Raw genomic sequence first — 24,036 nt, 5'->3', positions numbered from 1 at the left:
CTCTACCCGTCTTGACACTCTGTATCAGGCTGTCAGGGGCCATTTTCATCATTCTCATTCCCCAATCCTGACCCTGCCCAGCCCTAGTTAGCCTCTTCTCACAGGATTGTTAAGGTCCAGTCTATCCTGACATTAGGAAAAAGAGAAGAGTCCTCCACCAAGAAGCAGGGCTTATAGCCAGAGGAAAGTACCTGCATACTGAGCTCTTTCTGCCCTTTCTGGGCCTCCTTGGTGGCCTGATGCAAGGAGTTCAGCTCTTGCTGTCGAACAGAATCAGTTTCTTGTAAAACAATGAGTCTCTGTTCCTTTTCCACTAGTGACAGAGTCAAGCTAAAAATAAAGGAGTCAGAGGGTAGGTCATTCTTCCTAGGAGTAAGAATTGGTCTATTATAATCACAGAACTAATAATTAACAATAATCTACCAAACAATAATTACAGGCAGCTCATACCTGTAATCCTAGTTACTCAAGAGGCTGAAGTCTGAGAATAAAGGTTCTAAGGTAGCCCAGGTAGGAAAACCCGTTTCACTAAATTACCTCCCTCCCCCAAAATAAAGCTGGAAGTGAAGCTTTGGTTAAGTGGTAGAGCATTCGCCTTGAGCAAAATGAGCTCAGGAACTGGGCACTGGTAGTTCATGCCTACAATCCTAGTCAGGAGGCTGAGAACCTAAGGATTGTGGTTCAAAGCCAGCATGGGCAGGAAAGACCACAATACTCTTATCTCCAATTAATCACCTAAAACTTGGAAGTGGAGCTGTGGCTCAAAGTGGTAGAATGCTAGGTTTGAGCAAAAAGCTCAACGATAGTGCCCAGATTCTGAGTTTAAGCTCCATGACCACCACCACCAACAGAAAAATGAAGCTCAGGGATTGCACACAGGCATTGAATTCAAGCCCTAGGACTAGTACCAAAAAACAAAACAAAACAAAAATCCACAAGCCCTATGCTATGGCCTACAACATCTGAAGATGGATTTGTCTAGCTGTCCTCATTTACCATGTTCTACACTTCATCTCAAGGCCTTTGAATAGGATTCTCCCTTCACTTCTTTGTGTGGATGATTCCAGTTCAACCTTCAGTGCTAGTTTAAGTGCACTGAGAAAGGCTTTCTGAACACCTCTCTAAAGCAGATCTCCTCTCTTACTTCCATTTCACACCGTTTCTTTCCCCATACAAGTGTCATAATCTGTAAAAATTAGTTGATTAAAGTCTTGTAACAGGGACCGCACTGTCCTGTTCATCACTGTATCCCCAATTCTGGCATAGTGTCTAAATATTTACTAAATGAATGAAATTTCAGCTCTGAGGGCAGAAATACATCCTCTTCCATATGGCTGCATGTATATCCCAGAGCTAGACATGAAAGATGATGTGACAAGAGCAAAGAACTGTCAGATTATTGCCACATAACCCTTATAGTCAGAAAGTCAAAAGCCACCTCTGGATCTAGCCTACCTGGCTTTCTCTTTCTCTAGTTCCTCCCGAATTTGGCTACTCTCCTGGGCTTCTTTCAGCTTCTCCTGAACCTCTTGCTCCACCAGCCTGTAGGAGTTATCCTGGGCCACCAGCTGAGACTTCAAGTCCTCCACCTGCAAAGTTAGGGGCATAAGAACCAGATGGCAGAGCAGAGGGCCAGTGGAAGGATGCTTCTAGCCTAGGGCTTGCTTCAGGGTCCTGCAAGGTGTACCACAGGGAGTGTGGCCTATCTCTACAGCTCTGTAGGTTCCACCAATCTCTACACTGGTGTTAACCTCCTTGTTCCCTGATGGCATCTAGCCTGGCTATCTATCTCCCAGCCTCATATACACTATATAAAGACAGATATGAATAAAAATCTTATCTGAATACAACCACACACAAAGGCAAAGTGGGGGATAAATATATAGTGATAGTATTTTTTCCCCCAGTACCAGGGCTTGAACCTAGGACCTTACAGTTAACTTGGCTTGCTTGCTCATGGCTGGTGCTCACTTGAGCCACATCTCCAGTCTGGCATTTTGCAAGTGAACTGGAGATGGAGTCTCTTGGAACTGCTATCCTCCAAGTCCCAGCCTCCTTAGTGGCTAGGATTATAGGCATGAGCCAATGACACCTGGCTGTGACTATATACTTTTAAATACAAAAAATTAGAATATCATCTGTTAGAGGATTTGGAGTAAGGAACACAATCTGGTATATAAGATAACTGGACTTACACCAGTCATTGATGGCTTATGCCTATAATCCTAGCTGTTTAAAAGGTTCAAATCTAGAGGATTGCAGCTTGAAGCCAGAATACTCCATGAGACTTCATCTCTAAAATTAACTGCAAAAAGCTCGGTTAGAGGAGTGACTCAAGTGTTAGAATTCCAGCTGAGTAAGCAAGCTGACAAAGTGTGATGTACTGAGTTCAAGTCCATTGGACTTAACTAGACATGGTGGCACATACCTGTAATCCTAGCACTAGAGAGGCTGAGACAGGAGAATTGTGAGGGTTTTTTGCTTTGTTTTTTGGCAATACTGGGGATTAAGCACAGGGCCTTACACTTGCTACGTAAGTACTCTACCACATGAGCTATGCTCCTAGACTTTTTTTTTTTATAATTGGTCTTGAAATAGGGTCTCACTAATTTTCCTGAGACTGTTTGGATTCTCAGTTCTCCTGCCTCTGTCTTCCAAGTAGCTGTGATTACAGGCATGTGCCACTACACTAAGCTAAAAATTGTGTGATTTTATGAGGCCAGCCCAGGCTACAGACTGTTAAAACTGTTAAAAAAAAAAAAAACAAAACAAAACCAAAAAACAAGCAAAAACACTGTAGGATGAGAATTTTAAAAAACCTGAAACTTGGGCTGGGAGTGGTAAAGTGCTCGCCTCATATACATAAAGCCCTGGGTTCCATTCCTCAGCAACATATATGTAGAAAAAGCTGGAAGTGGCGCTGTGGCTCAAGTGGTAGAGTGCAAGCCTTGAGGAAAAAGAAGCCAGGGACAGCACTCAGGCCCTGAGTTCAAGGCCCAGGACTGGCAAAAAAACAAAAACAAAAACAAAAAACCCTGAAACTTGGTTCCACCAGGTGCCAGTTTCTCACACCTGAAATCCGAGCTGAGAATGGAGGTTTATGGTTTAAAGCCAAGCAAGAGACTATCTCCAATTAAGCAGCAAAAAAGCTTTATTTGGAGGCATGACTCAGGTAGCAGAGCACCAGCCACAAGATAAAAAGCTGGGCTGAGTTTAAGCCCTGGCACCAACATAAACACACTAAAGAAAACTGGACCTGCCTGAGAAAATCTAAGCTTTATGCCCACCCCAGACAAAAAAGTCTGCAGATGCCCCTGTCCTTATACACACTGCATATATTTGAATATAACCTATGCATATTCTCTCATAACTTTAAATCATCTCAACAATACCTGTTGTACCTAATACAATAGAAATGCTAGGTAAATAGTTAATACTCTACTGTTTTGTAGAACACCAAGAAAAAAAGTGCATAGATTCCATTTTTTATCCCTTGACATTTTCAATAGACAGTTGGTTCAATCTCTGGATACAGAATCGACAGAGACAGGGCTGAGAAGCACATGCTTAACTCTGAGCACTCTTCAGCTTTCCACTCAGGGTTAGGACCTATCCTTGTCCTCTCAAGGGCCCTGCAGAGGGGAGCTGGAGGGCCTGGCTGTTCTGGGAATGGCTGTAGGGTAGGACTGGGAAGAAGAACCTGCTTCTGCAGGTTTATTTTGTCCTGCAGCAGGGTGCTGCCCTTTTCTTGGAGAGCAGCCAGGTCTTCTCCATGTCGCTGAGCTGCTACTGTCAGCTCCCGCTGAGCCTCCTGCAGTTGAGTGTGTAGCATACCAACAGTTTCCTGCAGAGGGGAAACAATCAGTAAGTGCAGGAAAGCTTGGCGGGGAGGTGTTGAAATCTGCTTGTATAAATGTCTTTCTGTTGGGTTGAGCAGGAGCTAAGGTAGGAAGCAGCAATCCAGGGGGTTTCTACCTCAACTTCTCACTTCCTATTTTTTTTCCTCATAAAGTACCCAAGCTTATCCAGGCTTCTTTGTAGTAACCGCTCATCTAGAACACCAGACCAGTGCAACAGCCTCTTCTCCTGTCCATATCCTTACTTCTACTAGGTGATTTGACTCCTACTCACAGTCAGTCTGCCCTCCTCTTCTCCCTACTCATTAACTGAGGGAATTTATTAAATATATATGGAGAACTCAGTGGTTGAGTGTTTGTCTTAGTACACAGAAGGCCTTGAGTTTGCTCTCGGTACCATAAAAAAGAAAAAGTGTGTGTAGCTGGGCACAGTGGCTCAAGCCTGTAATCCTAGCTACTCAAGATGGTGAGATTTGAGGATTGCTGAATGGCAGTTAGGGCAGAAAAGGCTATGAGACCTTTTTATTTATTGCCAGTCTTGGGGATTGAACTCAGAGCCCCGGCACTGTCCCTGGCTTCTTTTTGCTCAAGGCTAGTACTCTCCCAGCTTCCCTGAGAATCTTTTGCTCAAGGTTAGCCAAGGCTAGCACTTTACCACTAGAGCCATAGCACCACTTCCAGCTTTTTCTGTTTATGTGGTCCTGAGGAATCTAATCCAGGGCTTCCTGCAAGCAAGGCAAGCACTCTACCACTAAGTCACATTCTCAGGCAAGGCTAAGATACTCTTATCTCCAATTAACTACCCAAAATAGCCAGAAGTAGAGGTGTGGCTCAAGGAGTAGAGCATTAGCCTTGAGCACTAATGCTGAGGGACAGTTTCCATGCCCTAAATTCAAACCTCAGAACTGGCACATGCATGTGTGTACACACACACACACACACACACACACACACACACACACACACCCCACCCCCACTTCACTAGACTCCATCTTTAAAATAACCAATGGTTGGGCTGGGAATATGGCCTAGTGGCAAGAGTGCTTGCCTCATATACATGAAGCCCTGGGTTCGATTCCCCAGCACCACATGTATAGAAAATGGCCAGAAGTGGCGCTGTGGCTCAAGTGGCAGAGTGCTAGCCTTGAGCAAAAAGAAGCCAGGGGCAGTGCTCAGGCTCTGAGTCCAAGGCCCAGAACTGGCTAAATAAATAAATAAATAAATAATAAAAATAGCCAATGGTTGAAAGTGTGGCCTAAGTGGTAGTGCACCAACCTAGCAGATGAGGACTTGACTTCAGATTCCATTAAAAAAAAAAAAAAAAAAAAAGGCATGTTCCATCCTTGCTCTTAAAATGCCACTCCCTCAATTCCTCACTGATCTTAGAACAACATCTAAACTCCTACTATGACTAAGAAATGGCTCCTACTTATTTTTCCACTTGCCCCTGAGCTCATCACTGCTGCTTTTGTTTTTTCATTTTTAATATAATTTTGTATTATTAAGCTGATATACAGAGGAGTTACTACTTTATAAATCAGGTAATGAATACATTTCTTTTTTTTTTTGCCAGTCCTGGGCCTTGGACTCAGGGCCTGAGCATTGTCCCTGGCTTCTTTTTGCTCAAGGCTAGCACTCTGCCACTTGAGTCACAGTGCCAGTTCTGGCCATTTTCTGTATATGTGGTGCTGGGGAATCGAACCCAGGGCTTCATGTATACGAGGCAAGCGCTCTTGCCACTAGGCTATATCCCTAGCCCTGAATACATTTCTTTTATGTTTTGTTTTTTGCCAGTCCTGGGGCTTGGACTCAGGGCCTGAGCATTGTCCCTGGCTTCTTTTTGCTCAAGGCTAGCACTCTGCCACTTGAGCCATAGTGCCACTTCTGGCCTTTTCTGTTTATGTGGTACTGAGGAATCAAACCCAGGGCTTCATGTATATGAGACAAGCATTCTTGCCACTAGGCCATATTCCCAGCCCCTACAATTCTTTTTTTCTGGACAATGTCACCCCTTCCTTCACTTTCCCTGTTTCCCCCTTACATCCAGCCCAGAAGTCATTCCTGCTTTTTTTGTCCTTAAACTTCTAGCGCCCTCCTCTGTCTTTACTAGGACCCTAATAGCAGCTAATCTGCCTAAAGCATTCTTCAAATGCCTGGCTTTTCCTCCCTTCCTACCCTGTGATATACACACAAGTGTATGTTTCTACAGATTGAACCTAGGCTCTCAAGCACACTGGGCAAATGCTCTACTGCTGAGAAACATTCCAGCCTTCCACATACACACACACCTTTTTTTTTTTTAAGTTTCAACACAGAATCTGGCCTTGATTGTGCCAGATTTCCTTTTTTTTCAAGGTTTTATTGAATTAATAATTACTACCATACAATTCACACAAACATAGTATACAATTCAGTGTTTTTCAGTATTTTCAGAGTTTCACAACCATCACTATAATCAATTTTAGAACATTTTCATTACTCCAGAAGCACTCCATTAACATATTGCCCATTCCCCAGCTCACCTCTTAACCACTAATCTATTTTGTTTCTAAAGATTTGCTTATTGTGGGCATTTCATATAAATAGAATATAATATACCTCATGTACCTGGCTCTTCTCCTTTCTTTCCTTCTCCTGGCTCTTTCTTTCTTTTTTTTCTGTCTGTCATGGGGCTTGAACTCAGGGCCTGAGCTCTTTTGTGCAAGGCTAACACTCTACTACTCTGTGCCACTTCTGGTTTTTGAGTAGTTTATTGGAGTTCAGATTCTTACCGGGACTTTTCTGCCCAGGCTGGCTTTGTACTGCAATCCTCAGATCTCAGTTACGTGAGTAGCTAGTATTATATGTGTGTGCCACCAGCATCTGGCTAGGCATAAAGCTTTCTAAGTTTGTCTGTACCGTGCCATGGTATTGGCTTCTTTTTTTTTTTTTTTTTGGCCAGTCCTGGGCCTTGGACTCAGGGCCTGAGCACTGTCCCTGGCTTCTTCCCGCTCAAGGCTAGCACTCCGCCACTTGAGCCACAGCGCCGCTTCTGGCCGTTTTCTGTATATGTGGTGCTGGGGAATTGAACCTAGGGCCTCGTGTATCCGAGGCAGGCACTCTTGCCACTAGGCTATATCCCCAGCCCCGGTATTGGCTTCTTTTAAACTTCAAGTTTCAGCTACGATGTCACTGTCTCAGTGAGGTCTTCGTGATCACTTTGTCTCCTTTGAATCACTCAGTTATGTCCATCTTACTTATTCCCCACTCAGTATTTATTACAATCAATCTATCTCATTTACTTTGGATCTGCTCATTTTGTGTCTGTCTCTGCTATCAGAATATGTTGAGGGCAAGGACTGTGTCCATCCTATTGACCACTGGGCCTCATCTTTATGTACCTGTCATACATCAGCACCTAGCACAGGCACAGTACTTAAGATATACCAAAGAATTATGCCTTGTTGAATGGGTGAGTGAACACCCTGAATTATCTTCCATACCTGCTCCTTTAACTTCTGAACCTTCATGTCATGCCTTAGTCGTTCCAATTGCTGGCTGGCATCTGCAAGCTCCTTCTGGGTCTGTAGCAGTGTTTCCAAGAGGGACATTCTCTCCTTCTCTGTTTCTAGCTGCATCTATAGAGGGTAGGAAGGGTAAGGGCTTGTTGGCTCTGAGTTATCATGCTCGTCCAGGAGGCTATATGCACATCCTAGCTGCTCTCCCAGCAAATAGAGTGGGGACCGAAGGAAAAATCTGAGTGCAATGACCGAGAACCAGGAAGTACAAAGACTGTCACTGGTTTGCAGGCTGACAGGATGTGGTAAATGTAAACCCTCCCTCAGGAAGTATGACCAACTGCCTGCCTTTCAGCCAGTGCAGACCCCACTACTGGTGGCAAAGTGAGTGGCTACCTTCGGGAAGTAGAAAAGGAGGTGGCCAAAGGTTGGGGGAGTGTAGAAGGATGTGCAGTTCCTCTTAGCTTCCCACCTGGCAGAGGGCATTGTCGGCCTGGGTCCGTTCCTCTTCCCTCTGTGCTTGGATAGCCTCGGTTTCTGTTTGTTGCTCCCTCAGCCTCATTTCTAGCTCCATTCTTTCCTTTTCTAGGCTTTCCAGGGCTTTATCCAGCTCCTGCTGGTGAAGGGAGCGTTCTTTCTCCTGGTCATATAAAGGAAAGGATGCTGTTAGAAACCAATGAGTAAGAAGTGGAGGCAGAACTGCTTTGGAATGAGAATCTCTACTCCTCCTATGGGTAAGTGTACTTTCTAAAGTTCCTCATATAAATCAGGAATGTTATTTTCAAAGCTTCGAAAAGATGAAGCCCTGGGTTCGATTCCCCAGCACCACATATACATGAAATGACCAGAAGTGGCGCTGTGACTCAAGTGGCAGAGTGCTATCCCTGAGCAAAAAGAAGCCAGGGACAGTGCTCAGGCCCTGAGTCCAAGCTCCAGGACTGGCAAAAAAAAAAAAAAAAAAAGCAGCTCTGGGACAGTGCCCAGGCCCAGGCCCTAAGTTCAAGCCCCAAGACTGGCAGAAAAAAACAAAAAGCAAAACATAATAATAATGGTTAACACAAATGCAGAACTCACCAGAAACTATTCTCTTTATTTGTTGGTCACGGGCATTGTTCCTGAGCTTTTCTGCTCAAGGCTAGCACTCTACCACTTTGAGCCATAGCTCCACTTCTGGTTTTCTGGTAGTTAACTGGAGATGAGACTCTCGGACTTTCCTGCCCTACCTGGCTTTGAACTGTGATCCTCAGATCTCAGCTTCCCAAGTTGCTAGTATTATAGGCATGAGCTACAGTGCCCAGCCAGAAACTATTCTTAATGTTTATTCATATACTAACTCCTTTAATAGCTAGAAATTAGATTTTACACCTTGTATCTAAGTTTTCCTCTTCTAAGTTGTAATCATGGACCAACAGTCAGCTGCTGGCACAATCACCAAATGTAGGCCATGCCTGCTCCTCCCTACCAGTCACTTCTACCACTTACCCATTTCTCTAAGAGTCGATTCACTTCCTCCTCGTGGGCCATCTTTTGCTGCTCTAGGATAGTCTGTCCCTCTTGCTCCACCTGGGCGAGTTGTTGGGCAGCTGCATTCCGTTCCTGCTCTGCCTGGCACCTTTCTGTGTCCAGTTCCAGCTTCAAGCACTTTACTTCCCCTAGGAAACCAGGAAGAAGCAACTCTATTAGGCGCTATCCAGCTTCTTTTCCCTCATTATCTTCTCTTGTATTCCACTCCTCCAACCTCATGAGCAACTCCCATCTCCGCAGCCCTGAGCCTGGCTAGAGAAGGCTCCCACCATCTTTCTTCTTGGCTGTCAACACCTCCATGGAATGGTCCCATTCCAGCTGGCCTCTTACCTTGGATTACTTCCTTAGCTTGAGTGATAGTTTGAATGTGGACCTCCAGCTGCCCTTTGGTGACCTCTATTACAGAAATCTGTTGTTGGGCCTCAAACAGACTGCTCTCCAGTTGCTCCTTGGCTGAGCTGTGAGATTCAGGAATTGAGAAGAGTTCTTACCCTTCAAGGCCCTGACCCTTTCTTAAGAGGAGCTGGGTTCTAAGAAATGGCTTTCTAGAGAAGTTAGGAGAAGGGCAATTATAAATTCATAACACAGTAAGAGTTCATATATTTAGGACAGGGAGCTTGGCAATGCCTTGCCTTGCAAAGCTCTCTTGTGCTTGGCTGACCTAGGTCTGGACCCTACCTAAGTCCCAGAAGTTGTTCAGTAAGGTCCTGGCGGTCTCGCTCCACAGCCTGCAGCCGCACCTCTAGAGCTGCTCTCTCCCGTACTAGGACCTCCTTTTCTTGGACTGCCCTGGTAAGCATATCTTCCTGTCGATTTGCCTCCTGATGAAGCTGCTCCAGTTGAGCTGTGGCTGCTTCCTGTTGGTGATGTGCCTGAAGGGAAGAAACTGGTGAGGCAGAGAAGAGGCAGAATTGTGGGATTGCTACATCAGGTGAGGGCCATTGGCTCTTCAAAGATTTTGAGCCCAGTATTGTAAGCTTGAGCAGTGCTCACTTCATACAGAGTAGCATATATTCATTTCCTTTATCAACCAGAGAGCTGATAGCTAAGGAAAGATATTTTCCAATGGACATCAAAGACCCTGTGCTAGGGATGCCCCCAAGGAGCTCTGAGTTTTAAGAAAACGCACACAAAATACCAGGGAGAAAATGATTGGTGTCCTGAGAAAGACTCTGAAAAGTGAGATTGCATAAAATTACTGGAGCAGGGGCTGGGGATATGGCCTACTGGCAAGAGTGCTTGCCTCGTATACATGAGGCCCTGGGTTCAATTCCCCAACACCACATATACAGAAAATGGCCAGAAGTGGCGCTGTGGCTCAAGTGGCAGAGCGCTAGCCTTGAGCAAGAAGAAGCCAGGGACAGTGCTCGGGCCCTGAGTCCAAGCCCCAGGACTGGCAAAAAAAAAAAAAAAAAAAATTACTGGAGCAATGAGAGGTTTGGTAACCGAGGACGATGACTTTTCAGCCAGATAATTTATTGGTTCAGGAAAGAATGCAGAGACCTGTCTTGTGTTTGGCACGGAGCTAAAAACTAGAGGAATGAAACAAGACACAGCCTTGTCTTCAAGGCCATGCAAAAAGGTAACTATAGTTTGAAGTGTAGGTGTGGTGATTGAAAACAAAATGTGTAGTATAGTATATGAGAAGCATGTAAACTGGGGGAGGCAGTAGGAAGTAGTAGGGAATCAGCGAGGAGTTCCTACAGAAATTTCTTAAAGCAATGGGAAGATAAGCCACAGTAATACCAGTCAAAACTAGGAAGTAAGACTTTTTCACTCTAAGTCTTTTCTGTAGCGTTTAAATTTCTTACAATAAGCATGAATTAATCCTTAAGAGTGGTGTCGGTTTTATCTTCTTACCTCACTTAATTTCTCTTTAAGTTCTTCCTTTTCTTCTTGGCTGCACCTGAGCTCTGCCTGCAGCTCAGCCCCTGCCTCCTCTGCTTTCTGCAGCTGGACCTCCAGGTGAGTCTTCTTTTCCCACAAGGCTTCCCGAGTCCTCTCTGCCTCTTCAAGGTCCATCTGCAAAGAACTTCTTGCCTGCTCTGCTGCCTCCACTCTGCTGCAAGCAGACTGGCTGTTCTGCTCCAACTACTGGCCAAAAAGGGAAGGGGGCACAGAGTATAAAAGACAGGCAGTTACAGTTTTCCCAGTTTCAAGTGGTGAGACAGAAATCCAAGTGACAGATGAATCTATCTTCCAGAGATGAACACAGGAGTGCTTAGAAAAATCCATTCCGTTTAACTCTATGTTGTCAGTACTAGATTGGCTAGATGCTGAGGAAAGAGATTTTTAAAAGTAAAATTGGAAGCTGAGAATGTGGCTTAGTGGTAGAGTGCTTGCCTAGCATGCATGAAGCCCTGGGTTCGATTCCTCAGCACCACATATACAGAAAAAGCCAGAAGCGGTGCTGTGGCTCAAGTGCTAGCCTTGAGCAAAAAGAAGCCAGGGACAGTGCTCAGGCCCTGAGTCCAAGCCCAAAGACTGGCCAAAAAAAAAAAAAAAAAAAAAAAAGTAAAATCCAGCTGAGGCTCAGGACAGGGATGCAAAAACCCTTACTATAATTATAGGATAGGATAAAATTTGTAACATAAAGAGATTTGGAAGAACTTAGGCTTTTTAGCAGATTCTTTTCTGGTAAGCACTACTATCTTAAGTCAACAGGATTAAAAACCTAGTCTTGCTTTCAGGGGTTGGAGCCCCTTCTCAGTCATAATAATTTACCTTTAAGATCAAGGATAGTTCTGCTGGAGGTATGGGAAAGAAATATTTCAAGTGGCTAAATCTAATCCTGTGCACTCCACAGTATTCAGCCTACCCTGAGGATCAGACAAAAATCTTGCTCACCTGGAGAAGCTGTTGGTTCAGCCTAAGTTTATCTAAGGCCAAAGCCTCATTTAAGGCACTGAGCTTGACAGCAGCAGCCCGAAGGTCAGCTACCTCTGCCTTCAGGCCATTCTCAGAACTAGACAGCTCTGCGATGGATTGTTCTGCCTAAAAACAAAGAGGGTTAAAGAGTTTCATATTTCCATTTTCCCTCAAACAGTGAACAGTTCACATTCTCAATACCTCCTTTTCTTATATAAAGATGTTATCGCTTCATCTCTTCCTTTACATTCTTACTGAATTTTCCTTTCATTCATTCATTTATTCATCCTTTTAGGAGTAAGGAGCTCACAGTATAGAAACACAGCTATAATGATGCACGAATAAGTAAAGTTGTAATGATGCCATAGAAAATGTAAACACAAAGTGCTCCAGGAGGCCAAGGATGGCATTATTTCAGTTTGGGAGAGTCAAGAATGACTGGTAGAGAAGTGTACACTTAAGTATTAAGAGATGAACAAATCATAGTTATTACTGGGGGCAGGAAGCAGTCCAGGTAAAGAGAAAAGCACATGCAAAGTATTGGGAGTTAAGAAGGAATATTAATGGTAAATACAAATATACTGTGGCAGAGTAAAGCATACATGGAGTTAGGACAGGGTTTTGGCATGGAAAGGGAAGTCAGAAACAGTTTCAGACAGGTAGCAAGGAATTCTGAATGTGATCCTAGAGTTGGAAAGACATTGTTTTTTTTGTTTGTTTCGTTTTTTGCCAGTCCTGAGACTTGAACTCAGGGCCTGAGAACAGTCCCTGGCTTCTTTTTTTTTTTTTTTTGCGCAAGGCTTGCACTCTACCACTTGAGCCACAACGCCACTTCTGGCTATTTCTGTGTATGTGGTGTGGAGGAATTGAACCCAGGGCTTCATGTATATGAGGCAAGCACTTTACCACTAGGCCATATTCCTAGCCCAGAAAGCCATTGTTTTTAAGAAACTGGCATAATCATATTTAAACTTCAGGGAACTCATCTAAGCCCAATACAGAAGACATATCAGAAGGGAGAAGACCCAGAATCAAACTAGTTACTGAAGAAAGAAGGTATAAAGGCTGGGAATATGGCCTAGTGCCAAGAGTGCTTGCCTCATACACATGTAGCCCTGGGTTCAATTCCTCAGCACACCATATATAGAAAATGGCCAGAAGTGGCGCTGTGGCTCAAATGGCAGAATGCTAGCCTTGAGCAAAAAGAAGCCAGGGACAGTGCTCAGGCCCTGAGTTCAAGGCCCAGGACTGGCAAAAAAAAAAGAAAGAAAGAAAGAAAAGAAGGTATAAAGGTAATGGCTTGCAGGGTGGAGAATAAAACAGGTTGCATGCTCCCTTCTTGGAAACACAACTTTCCAAACTACACAACCCAGCAAGTACGGAGGAAGAGATCTACGTACCCTGGCCAGTGCTGCAGTTACTTCTGCTTGCTCTTGCCTCAGTAACTCTCCTTCCAGGCGACTTGACTCCAGGGCTTCACGAAGTGTAATCAGTTCACTGAGTGATTCTGACTGCTTGGATTCTAGGCCCACCAACATCTCCTGACTAGGAAGGAAGAAGAAGAGGCTATAGAGCCAATGCCTAGCAGGTAACAAGAATTAAATCACCTTACTGATGGAATAAAATGAAGATGGTCTTTAAATGTTTCTATGGGGAAAAAACCCAAGTTGTGCCAAGTGAAAAAAGCAAGGTTCAGAACAGTTTATATAATGTACTACCTTTTGTGAAAAGAAAATCCTGCTTATGTTTGTATGAGGTGGCACTGAAAATTAATTAAAGCTAAGATTAGAGGTGTGAGCCACCACTGCCCAGCTTCCTCTTCTTTTTTTTTATTAATTGAACATAAATTTTTTTACAAGGTATTGTGCAAAAAGGGTACAATTACATAGTAGGGCAGTGTGTACATTTCTTGTGATATCTTACGTCCTGTTTTTCTATCCCATGTCTAGGTCAGGTAGACATATATACAATATACAATGTATCAAGAACATATACAGTATTCACAGACTTGGTCTCTACTGTCTCTCCGTCTCCCTTTGGTAACAGTCATATATCAGGGAGATCATGCTCCTTTGTTTTCTGTGTTCTAGGCTTGTCTCACTCAACATTATTTGTTCGAGTTCTGACCATTTCCCTGCGAATAACAATATTTCACCATTCCTAATCGCTATGTAGTATTCCATTGTGTATAAGTACCATATTTTTTGGATCCATTCATCTGTGGAGGGGCATCTGGGTTGTTTCCATATTTTGGCTATTGTGAATTGTGCCGCGATAAACATGGAAGTACAAATGTCTTTTTGATATCTTGGGTTTTGCTGTTTAGGATAGATGCCTAGGAGTGGTATGGCTGGGTCATAGGGTAGGTCTATATTGAGCTTTTTGAGAAACCTCCATACTGTTCTCCAAAGTGGTTGTACTAATTTGCACTCCCACCAACAATGGAGAAGGGTTCCTCTTTCCCCACAGCCCCTCCAGCATTTGTTGTTTCCTGAGTTCAGAGTATAGGCCATTCTAACTGGGATGAGGTGGTATCTCAGGGTTGTTTTTATTTGCATTTCCTTTACTAGCAGGGATGTTGAGCATTTCCTCATGTGTTTCTTTGCCATTTTTATATCTTCTCTTGTGAAGTCTCTCTTTAGCTCTTTTGCCCATTTCCTAATAGGTTTATTGGGCTTGGAGGGGCTTTTTTTGAGTTCTCTGTAGATGACCGACATCAGGCCTTTGTCTGTTGCTGTGCTGGTAAAGATCCTTTCCCACATCGTTGGCTGTCTTTCTATTTTGGTGGCTATGACCTTAGCTGTGCAGAAACTTTTTAATTTGTAGTAGTCCCATTTGTCGAGTCTTTCCCCTATTTGTTGTGCCCTTGGGACTCTATTCAGGAAGTTCCTTCCTGTGCCTATAAGTTCTAGTGTCTTTCCTATTCTGTCTTTCAGTAGTTTCAAGGATTCAGGTCTGATATTGAGGTCCTTGATGCATTTTGAGTTGATCTTGGTGCATGGTGATAGGCTTGGGTCTACTTTGAGTTTTCTGCATATGGCTGCCCAGTTCTCCCAGCACCAGGAGTTGAAGAGGCTATGTTTATTCCATTGTATGTCTTTAGCTCCTTTGTCGAATATCAGTTGGCTGTAAGAGTGCGGTTTTATTTCTGGGTCTTCAATTCTAATCCATTGGTCTTCCGATCTGTTTTTATACCAATACCATGCTGTTTTTGTTATGATGGCCTTGTAGTAGAGCTTGAAGTCTGGTATTGTGATACCTCCTGCACTACTTTTTTTTGCCTAGAATTGCTTTGGCTATTCTAGGTTTTTTGCTGTTCCATATGAATTTATGAATTGGTTTCTCTATTTCAGTGAAGAATGTGGCTGGGATTTTGATAGGTATTGCATTGAATTTGTATAACAATTTGGGCAATATGGCCATTTTCACTATATTGATTCTGCCTACCCATGAGCATGGGAGGTCTTTCCATCTCCTTGTGTCTTCTTTGATTTCCCTTATTAGATTTTTGTAGTTTTCATTGAATAGGTCCGTCACGTCCTTGGTTAAGTTGATCCCTAGGTACTTTATTCATTTTTTGGCTACTGTAAATGGAATTGTTTCCATAATTTCCTTTTCTGTTTGTCTATTGCTGGTGTACAGAAAAACTGCTGACTTTTGTGGATTGATTTTGTATCCTGCTACTTTGCCAAATTGGTTTATTAGGTGTAGGAGTTTGGGGACTGAGTTTTTTGGGTCCTTCAGATATAAGATCATGTCGTCTGCGAATAGGGATAACTTGAATTCTTCCTTGCCGATGTGGATCCCTTTGATGTCCTCCTCTTGCCTTATTGCTATGGCTAGGGATTCAAGCACTATGTTGAACAGAAGTGGGGAGAGTGGGCATCCTTGTCTTGTTCCTGAGTTTAGGGGGAATGATTTAAGTTTCTCTCCGTTTAATATGATATTAGCAGTTGGTCTGTTGTATATGGCTTTTATTGTTTTGAGGAATGTTCCATCTATTCCTGTTCTCTCCAAAGCTTTTAATAGGTATGGATGTTGTATTTTGTCAAAGGCTTTTTGGGCATCGACTGAGATAACAATGTAATTCTTAATTTTAGATCTGTTTATGTGGTGAATTACATTGATTGATTTACGGATGTTGAACCATCCTTGTGACTGAGGGATGAAGCCTACTTGGTCATGATGTATGATTTTCTTGATCAGTTTCTGGATCCTGTTAGCTAATATTTTATTGAGGAGCTTTGCGTCTGTGTTCATTAGTGATATTGGTCTGTAGTTCTTTTTTGTTGGGTTTTTGCCTGGTTTGGGAATGAGTATGATATTAGCTTCGTAGAATGAGTTTGGGATTTCTCCCTCTGTTTCTATTTCGCGGAAGAGTTTGAGGAGTATTGGTATTAGCTCCTCACTAAAGGTTTTGTAGAATTCGTTGGTGAATCCATCTGGGCCTGGGCTTTTCTTAGTAGGGAGGTTCTTGATTACCTCCTGTATCTCACCGTAAGTTATTGGTTTATTTAGTTGATTTATTTCTTCTTGGTTCAGTTTGGGCAGTTTGTACTTCTCTAAGAATTGATCCATTTCTGTAAAATTATTGTTTTTTGCTGAGTAGAGGTTTTGGAAATAGCTCCTTATGATTGTTTGAATATCGTGGGTACTTGTAATTTTTCCGGTGGAGTCCCTGATTTTAAGTATATGAGTCTCTTCTTTTTTTAGTAAGTCTTGCAAGGGGTCTATCAATTTTGTTTATTTTCTCAAAGAACCAGCTTTTAGTCTTATTTGGTGAATGGTCTTTCTATTTTCAAACAGATTTATCTCTTCTTTAATCGTTGTGATCTCTCCCCTCCTAGTCGTTTTAGATTCTGTTATTTCTTGTTTCTCCAGTTGTTTTAGTTTCATCGTGAGGGTATTCACCTGCTCTGCTTCCATTCTTTTAATGTGGGTGCTGAGTGCAATGATCTTGCCCCTCAGTACTGCCTTAGCTGTGTCCCATAGGTTTCTTTGTGATGTGTTTTCGTTGTCATTGTGGCTTATGAATTCGTTGATTTCATCTTTAATTTGGTCTGTGGCCCAAGTGTTGGATAGCAGCGTGGGGTTTAGCCTCCAAGAGTGTGTATAGCTTCTGTGGTATCCTTTGTTGTTGAGGGTTACCTTTAATCCACTGTGATCAGATACAATACATGGGATGACGTCAATACTTTTGTATTTGCTGAGGTTCTTTGTGTGGGCTATGACGTGGTCTATTTTGGAATATGATCCATGGGCTCCTGAAAAGGTGTATTGGATCTCTGTAGGGTGGATGGTTCTATATAGGTCTGTTAGATCCATTTGGGAAATGGTGTTATTTAGGTCCTCAGCTCCCTTACTAATCCTCTGGGTGTTGGATCTGTCTCTTGGAGAAAGAGGAGTATTAAAGTCACCCACTATGATTGTGTTTGCATCTATCTTGCTCTGTAATTCTGTGAGAATTTGCTAGACATATGTAGGGCCTCTTTTGTTCGGTGAGTATACATTTATCACCGTGATTTCTTGATTCTGGATTTTTCCTTGTATTAATATGTAGTGTCCTTGTCTTTTTGAGTTGACTTTAATGAGAAGTCCAGCTTGTCTGAGATCAGAATGGCTACACCTGCCGTTTTGGTGGGTGCATTTGCTTGGTAGATCTTGCTCCATCCTTTCATTCGAAGCCTGTTTTTGTCCCTTGCTGTTAGGTGGGTCTCTTGTAGACAGCAGATGTCAACTTTTTGTTTGCGAATCCATTCTGCCAGTCTGCTCCTCTTTATCGGGGAGTTTAAACCATTTATATTTAAAGAGATCAAGGATAAGGGTGTTTTTTCTCCTTCCATTTTCTTGTTGGGCTGTTTTTTCCTCTTTTTTTTTTTCTTGTCTTTAGTGAGCTGGTCTTTCTGCTGGACTTTGGCTATTGAAGTTTCTTTCTGATTCTGTCTGTGTGTCTTTTACGATCTCTGTTGGGTGGGGTTCCCCTGTTAAAATTCGCTGTAGGGTTGTTTTTTTATTCACATACTCCTTTAGCTCCTCTTTGGTGTGGAAAGGTCTGGTTTCCCCTTCGAATGTGAACTCCAATTTCACTGGATATTTGATCCGAGGTTGTAAATTGTTATTCTGAAGTACTTGGATGGTGTTCTTCCACTCACTTCAAGCTCGGCAAGTTTGTGTGGATAAGTCGGATGTTATTTGAATCCTCTTCCCATTGAAGAAAGTTTCCTTCTTCGCTTTGGCTGAATTCAGAATTTGCTCTTTAATCTTGAGGTCTGTAGTCTTGAATATTATGTGCCTTGGGGTGGCTTTCCTGGGGTCTGGCCTGCCAGGTGTCCTACAGGCTTCAGTTACCTGGATGGGGTCCCCTGTGAGATTGGGGAAGTTTTCTGCAATAACTTTATTGAGAACATGATTAAGCCCTCTGTTCTGGTATTCAGCTCCTTCTTCTATTCCAATTATGCGCAGATTATATCTCATCTTTGTCCATTAGTTTCTGGATTAGTCTTCCCTGAAGCTTCACCTTTTCTTGGAGTGTGGTCATTTTCTGGTTGTTGTCAGCTGCTTCATCGTCCAGGCGAGAGATTCTGGATTCTATATGGTCCAATCTTTGTGTTATGGTTTCAATTGCGGAGTTTATGGATGTCAGAGAGCTATTTATGGTTGTCAGATCAGCTCTGATCGTGGAAATTTCTTCCTTTAAAGAGTTGTATTTTAAATCTATTTTTTCATGCATTTCAATTCTCAGGATGTGGAGATTTTCTTTAAAGGAGGCTTGCATTGTATCCATTTTTGCTTCCATTTCTTTAAAGGAGGCTTGCATTGTATCCAGTTTTGCTTCCATTTCTTTCTTGGCTTCCTGTGTGTCCTTCCAGATTTCCGCTCTAAACTCCTGGAATTGTTTTCTGATTTCATTTCTGACACTTTCGATCATTCCTGTTAACATGGCCTCATTTGCTTTTTTAGTCTCCATCTCCTCTTCAGTCATGCTGCTTTTTGGCGCTGGCGAGTTGGCTTGCCCTTTGATGAACTGAGTTATGTTTCTTTGTGATTTGTGCATCTGGAGATCTGTGTAGGTCTTCCCTCCCTTCTGTGTAGGTGTGTCTACGGCAGCAGGTGCTGTCGCTGTGGCCCCGCCCACCAGTGCAGAGTACGCCTACCAGAGCCGGCGCTGTCGCCGGGGGCCCCGCCATCCTGTGCGCTGTGTGTCCACTACAACAGGCACTTTAGCGGGATATGCCTCCCAGAGCGAGCCCCGGGTTGTTGGGTTGTGCTTGCGCCCTCCCGCGAGTCCGTTGGAGGGGGTGGTATGTGTGGGGCCCAGTGGGATCGACTGTCCAGGTGTGGATTGGCACCCTCAGACCTCGCCTCCGCTGGGAGGGAGGGACGTGATCAGGCTCAGGTGACCCTGCTGGGCTGGGCTGGTATTGCCCTCCAGCGCCTGTGATTTTAGTTGTAAGAGTCTGCGAGGTCCAGGCGCCTCAGGTGAGGCTTGCACTGCCAGCCGTCCCCCAGCCCCTGTTGGGAAGGGGCCGGGGCCGGTTCTGCCAGTTCAGGAACCTGTGGGGCCTTGGGGCTGCTCCGCCCTTCCCCTGCTAAATGGACTTCCCAGCACCTGATGGGAGCTCCCCGCGTGATTTGGGGGTTCTTTGTTCCCTCGGGGGTGCGGAGGAGGAGGGAGGGAGATGTAGCTTCTTTGTCGGGCTTGGGTCTCTGATAGCTGGTCTCCCGTTGGGGGAGGGGATAATGGGGCACTCACTGTTGCTGCTTTGTGTGTGTGTCCCACGCAGCCGTTGGCCCTTCAGGGGTTGGCGAAGTGTCGTGGTGGCTTCCCCGGTTCCCTTTTTCTGCCGCGCTGGGTTCCCTTGTCCGAACCCGGTGTGGACCCGAACTTCTCGTCGCTGCCGGTGTGTGTCTTGGTCCGCACCCTGCCTTGTGTCCGTGGGGTCTCCCACTATCTGAATTCTGCGCTCCTGGCAGCCTGTCTGCCGATCGCCGGGTTCCCCTTTCCCAGCCTGGCCCTGTTTGGGCCAGGGTCGGCTGGTGGGGGGAGGGTGCCCCGGAGATTCTCCGGCTCCGTGTAGGTTTTCAGTTCTTCTTTTTGCTCCTTTTTGTTTTCCTGCGTTTCTCCACTGCTTCTGGCTGCTGGTTTTGCTGGGTTCTTGATGGGGTGTTGGGTGTTGGAGTTCCCAGCTCGCTATTCAGTTGGAGCGAGTCGGGGTGCCTCCCTATTCTGTCGGCGCCATCTTTCTCCTCTCTTCCTCTTCTTTTTTGTTTTCCTCTTCCTTCAGTTTTTTGCTCCTAGCCAGTACTCTATTTCTTGAGCCATGATTCCAGTCTGACATTTTGGTGATTAATTGGAGATAAGAGTCTCATTTACTTGTCTGTCAGTGCTAAGCTTTGAATCAGAATCTTCCAGGTCTCAGTCTCTTGAGTAGTCAGGATTACAGAAGCGAGAGGGCCAGTACCTGGCTTAGATTTTCCTTTGTTTTTGTGTACTGTTCCTGGGTCTTGAATTCAGAGACTTAGCACTGTCACTGCCTTTTGTGCCCTAGGTTAGTGCTCTACCATTTGACCACAAGTCCCACTTTTGGCTTGCTTAGTGCCTAATTAGTTAGAGATAAGAGCCTCACAGACTTTCCTGCCTGGGTTGGCTTCAGACCATGATCCTCAGATCTTAGCCTCCTGAGTAGCTAGGATTACAGATGTGAGCCACTGATACCTGCTGTACCCTTCTCCTTTTTTTTTTTTTTGGTGGTCCTGGGGCTTGAATTCAGTGGTTAGGCACTGTCCCTAAGACTCTTTGTGCTCAAGGCTACTGCTTTAACACTTGAGTCACAAAGAAACTTCTGACCTTTTCTGAGTAGTTTATTGGAGGGAAGTCTCAAAGACATTCTTGCCCTGGCTAACTTCAAATCGAGATCCTCAGATCTCAGCCTCCTGAGTAGCTAGGATTACTGGTGTGAGCCACCAAGTGCCCAGCTTGAACTTTCCTTCTTAGTCAGTTCACTCCTTATTACTTCCTAGTGTATCTTATTCTTTAGCAACCCAGCCTACTCTGAACATGAATAAGCCTTTCTGGTTTTGGGTTTTCTTTTTTTTGCCTCGTAGGCTTGGACTTAGGGCCTGAACACTGTCCATGACTTCTTTTTGTTCAAGGCAAGCAGTCTACCTCTTGAGCCACAGTACCACTTCTGGCCTTTTCTGTTTATGTAGTGCTAAGGAATGGAACCCAGGGCTTCATGCATGGTAGGCAAGCACTCTACCACGAAGCCACATTCCCAGCCCTTTCTGGTTCTTTTAGTTTGCTGTTTTTTTTTAAATACTTCTCTCATCCTCTACCAATCAAAATAGGTCTAGGTCTATCACCTCTCCCATAAAGCTTTCCCTGCTCCTCAATAACTAAATGTTACTTTGAAATTCTATTTATCTCATTTTCCATCTCACATGTTATCAGTTTCCACTAAACCATAGGTCCTTGAGATAAGGGCTTTTCTTACTCAATTCTGTATTCCTCTTTTTGTTTGCCTCATGTCTATGAGTGCTCAGCAAAGTCTGAATGGACTTTCTGTATCTATCTTTCTGCAGAGGAAAGAGCAGTAAGCTAATCTGAACTCACTGTGTTCTGAGTTTCTGGGTCTCTACTTCCTATGAGATGGGAATCCAATGAGGAGGGTATGGAACAAAAGGCAGGTTACACTACAAGAAGGGACTGGTCCCACTTACAGACGATCCCTCTCTCGGACAGCCAAATGCAGCTCCTCCTGCTGTTCCTCCTTTTCTCCCTGGGCAGTGTCACCTTGCAGCTGTAGTTCCATGTTGGCAGTTCGCAGTCTCCATGCCTCCTGCTCCAGCACTTCCAGTTGTTGCTGTAGCTCTTCTCTGGTCTTCTGAAGGAGCTCTCGCTCCCTGGAAAGAAGAGATTAGAGATGAGCAGACCTGAAGACCCACATTACTTTCTGGAAGCAAACATCACAGGGTCAAGTGAGAGAAGTACTTGCTTCTTTTCAACATCCATCTTTCCTTCTGATCAGGAAACCACCCTGGTTTGGGGGGGGGAGTGGTAGGGGGTTGAACTCTGGGCCTGGGTGCTGTCCCTATGCTCTTCAGCTCAAGGCTAGCACTCTACCACTTGAGCCACAGTACCACTTCCAGTTTTCTGGTGGTTCATTGGAGATAAGAGTCTCATGGACTTTCCTGCCCAGAATGGCTGTGAACTTTCATCCTTAGATCTCAGCCTCCTGAGTAGCTAGGATTGCAGGCATGAGCCACTGGCACTGGCAGAAACCATTTTTTATACTCTCAAAAACCCCAAATCCAGGCCAGGAATATGGCCTAGTGGTACAGTACGTGCCTTGTATACATGAAGCCCCAGGTTCGATTCCTTAGCACCACATATATAGAAAAGGCCAGAAGTGGCACTGTGGCTCATTGGTAGAGAGCGAACCTCAAGCAAAAAGAAGCCAGGGATAGTGCTCAGGCCCTGAGTTCAAGCTTCAGGACTGGCAAAAAACAAACAAACAAACCCAAAAACCCAAAATCTAAAAGCTTTTCCTGCAGGGACAAGAGACAAGAAAAAAAAAAAAAAGCCACCTTGAAGAGTCCAAAGTCTCAGAGACAACAGGAAGAACCAACCAAAAATGGGTTTGAGGGCTGGGAATGTGGCTTAGTAGTAGAGTGCTTGCCTAGCATGCATCCCTGGGTTTGATTCCTCAGCACCACAAAAACAGAAAAGGCCAGAAGTGACGCTGTGGCTAAAGTGGTAGAGTGCTAGCCTTGAGCAAAAGCTCAGGGACAGTGCTCAAGCCTGAGTTTAAGCCCCAGACTGGCAAAAAAAAAAAAAAAAAAAAAGGGTGGGGGGAGTGGGGAGAGTTGCCAATGGCTCACAAATGTAATCCTAGCTACTCAGGAGGCTGAGATCTGAGGATTGTGGTTGAAAGCCAGTTTGGGCTGGAAAGTCTATGAGACTCCTATCTCCAATTAACTACCAAAGAAAGCCAGAAGTAGAGCTGTGGTTCAAGTGGTAGAGTGCTAGTCTAGAGCACAAAAGCTCAGGAACAATTCCCTGGCCCTGAGTTCAAGCCCCAGGAGACACAAAGACACACAAAGACACATAAAGACACACACACACACACACACACACACACACACACACACACACACACACGACTGAAACCAGATGTGGAAAGCAAGGATGAAAAGCTCATCTGCTCACTTGCTGAGAGAGTCAACCTCTCCCTGGAGGCCCGTAGTTTGCCCTGCCAGAGTGTCCCGTTCCCCAGTGAGTGTCTGCAGCTTCTCTTTCAGGGTTTTCCCCTCTTCTTCCCATTGATCATGCTGCTGCTGCAACAAGTTCATAGCCTCCTGGCAGCCTGAAAGCTGCTTCTGTAGGTCCTGTGGAGGGAGAGCAACAGAAAGGAGATGATAAGCAAAAGGATTAAGAGAAAAGGAGGGATTTCAGAAGCATGACAGCAGGGTTGGAAAAGGGGTTTGAGTGCAATAAGAACTAAGACCAGAGATGGGGCTAGTTGAGAAGTCAGAGGATCAGAGGTTATTGGGCTTTTGTGTCTCTATACTCTTGGAGTTCATCATCTTCAAATACACAGTAGCACAAGGAGATGGTAAGCATGCCTAGACAAACACCCAGGCTGTCCCAGGGTTCTTTGCTTTGTGCTATGCCAAAATCACATGCAAAATAAAGCATGTAGTGCACTGGCATGGAGAATGTGTTTGTTATCTTCAAGCACAATAGGGCAAAAAAGCACAGATTCTAATGGGCACTTTGGGGTACTAACTAAATATTGCAGGAATGGCCAATTAAAAGGAGCAATCCAGGGGCTGGGAATATGGCCTAGTGGTAAAAGTGCTTGTCTCGTATACATGAAGCCCTGGGTTCGATTCCTCAGTACCACATATATAGAAAAAGCCAGTGGTGGCGCTGTGGCTCAAGTGGCAGAGTGCTAGCCTTGAGCAAAAAGAGGCCAGGGACAGTGCTCAGGCCCTGAGTTCAAGCCCCATTACTGGCAAAAAAAAAAAAAAAAAGTAAAAGGAGCAATCCAAGCTAGGGAAGTACCTAGGGCATGAATCATTTTGGTTTCTGGCCCTATGGCTGAGTGGTACTGGGGTTCTCACCTGAATAGTCTGGTGTCTCCGAGTCAGCACCAAATGTACCAGAGCAAGAGCCTTGTCAGGGTCCTGGGGATCAAACTGGGAGGAGAAGCCACTAGTGTCCAATGGCAGGGAGCTTTCATGGGCTATATTGTCTCCTTCCACCAAGGCCTGAAACCCAAAACAGT

General features: G+C 44.5%; 1 protein-coding gene across 6 annotated transcripts in view; it reads right to left on the bottom strand.

Moving 5' to 3' along the window:
- Cep250 (centrosomal protein 250) overlaps positions 1–24,036 on the bottom strand; it is a 59,579-nt gene that overhangs the window by 18,470 nt on the left and 17,073 nt on the right. For all 6 annotated transcript variants that reach the window (XM_048349078.1, XM_048349080.1, XM_048349082.1 and 3 more), the window contains 14 exons: positions 23,873–24,019; positions 22,956–23,134; positions 21,467–21,649; positions 13,147–13,291; positions 11,726–11,872; positions 10,739–10,969; positions 9,557–9,750; positions 9,209–9,336; positions 8,837–9,006; positions 7,827–7,994; positions 7,340–7,474; positions 3,701–3,844; positions 1,456–1,589; positions 192–330 (listed from right to left, as the gene is read on the bottom strand). In XM_048349078.1, coding sequence (XP_048205035.1) covers positions 192–330; positions 1,456–1,589; positions 3,701–3,844; positions 7,340–7,474; positions 7,827–7,994; positions 8,837–9,006; positions 9,209–9,336; positions 9,557–9,750; positions 10,739–10,969; positions 11,726–11,872; positions 13,147–13,291; positions 21,467–21,649; positions 22,956–23,134; positions 23,873–24,019 — 2,244 coding nt within the window. The remainder of the gene's footprint in view (positions 1–191; positions 331–1,455; positions 1,590–3,700; positions 3,845–7,339; positions 7,475–7,826; positions 7,995–8,836; positions 9,007–9,208; positions 9,337–9,556; positions 9,751–10,738; positions 10,970–11,725; positions 11,873–13,146; positions 13,292–21,466; positions 21,650–22,955; positions 23,135–23,872; positions 24,020–24,036) is intronic.

This window comes from Perognathus longimembris, chromosome 6 (genome assembly GCF_023159225.1).
Source record: "Perognathus longimembris pacificus isolate PPM17 chromosome 6, ASM2315922v1, whole genome shotgun sequence".
Classification (NCBI taxonomy): domain Eukaryota; kingdom Metazoa; phylum Chordata; class Mammalia; order Rodentia; family Heteromyidae; genus Perognathus; species Perognathus longimembris.
This window is presented reverse-complemented; position numbering and strand designations above follow the sequence as displayed.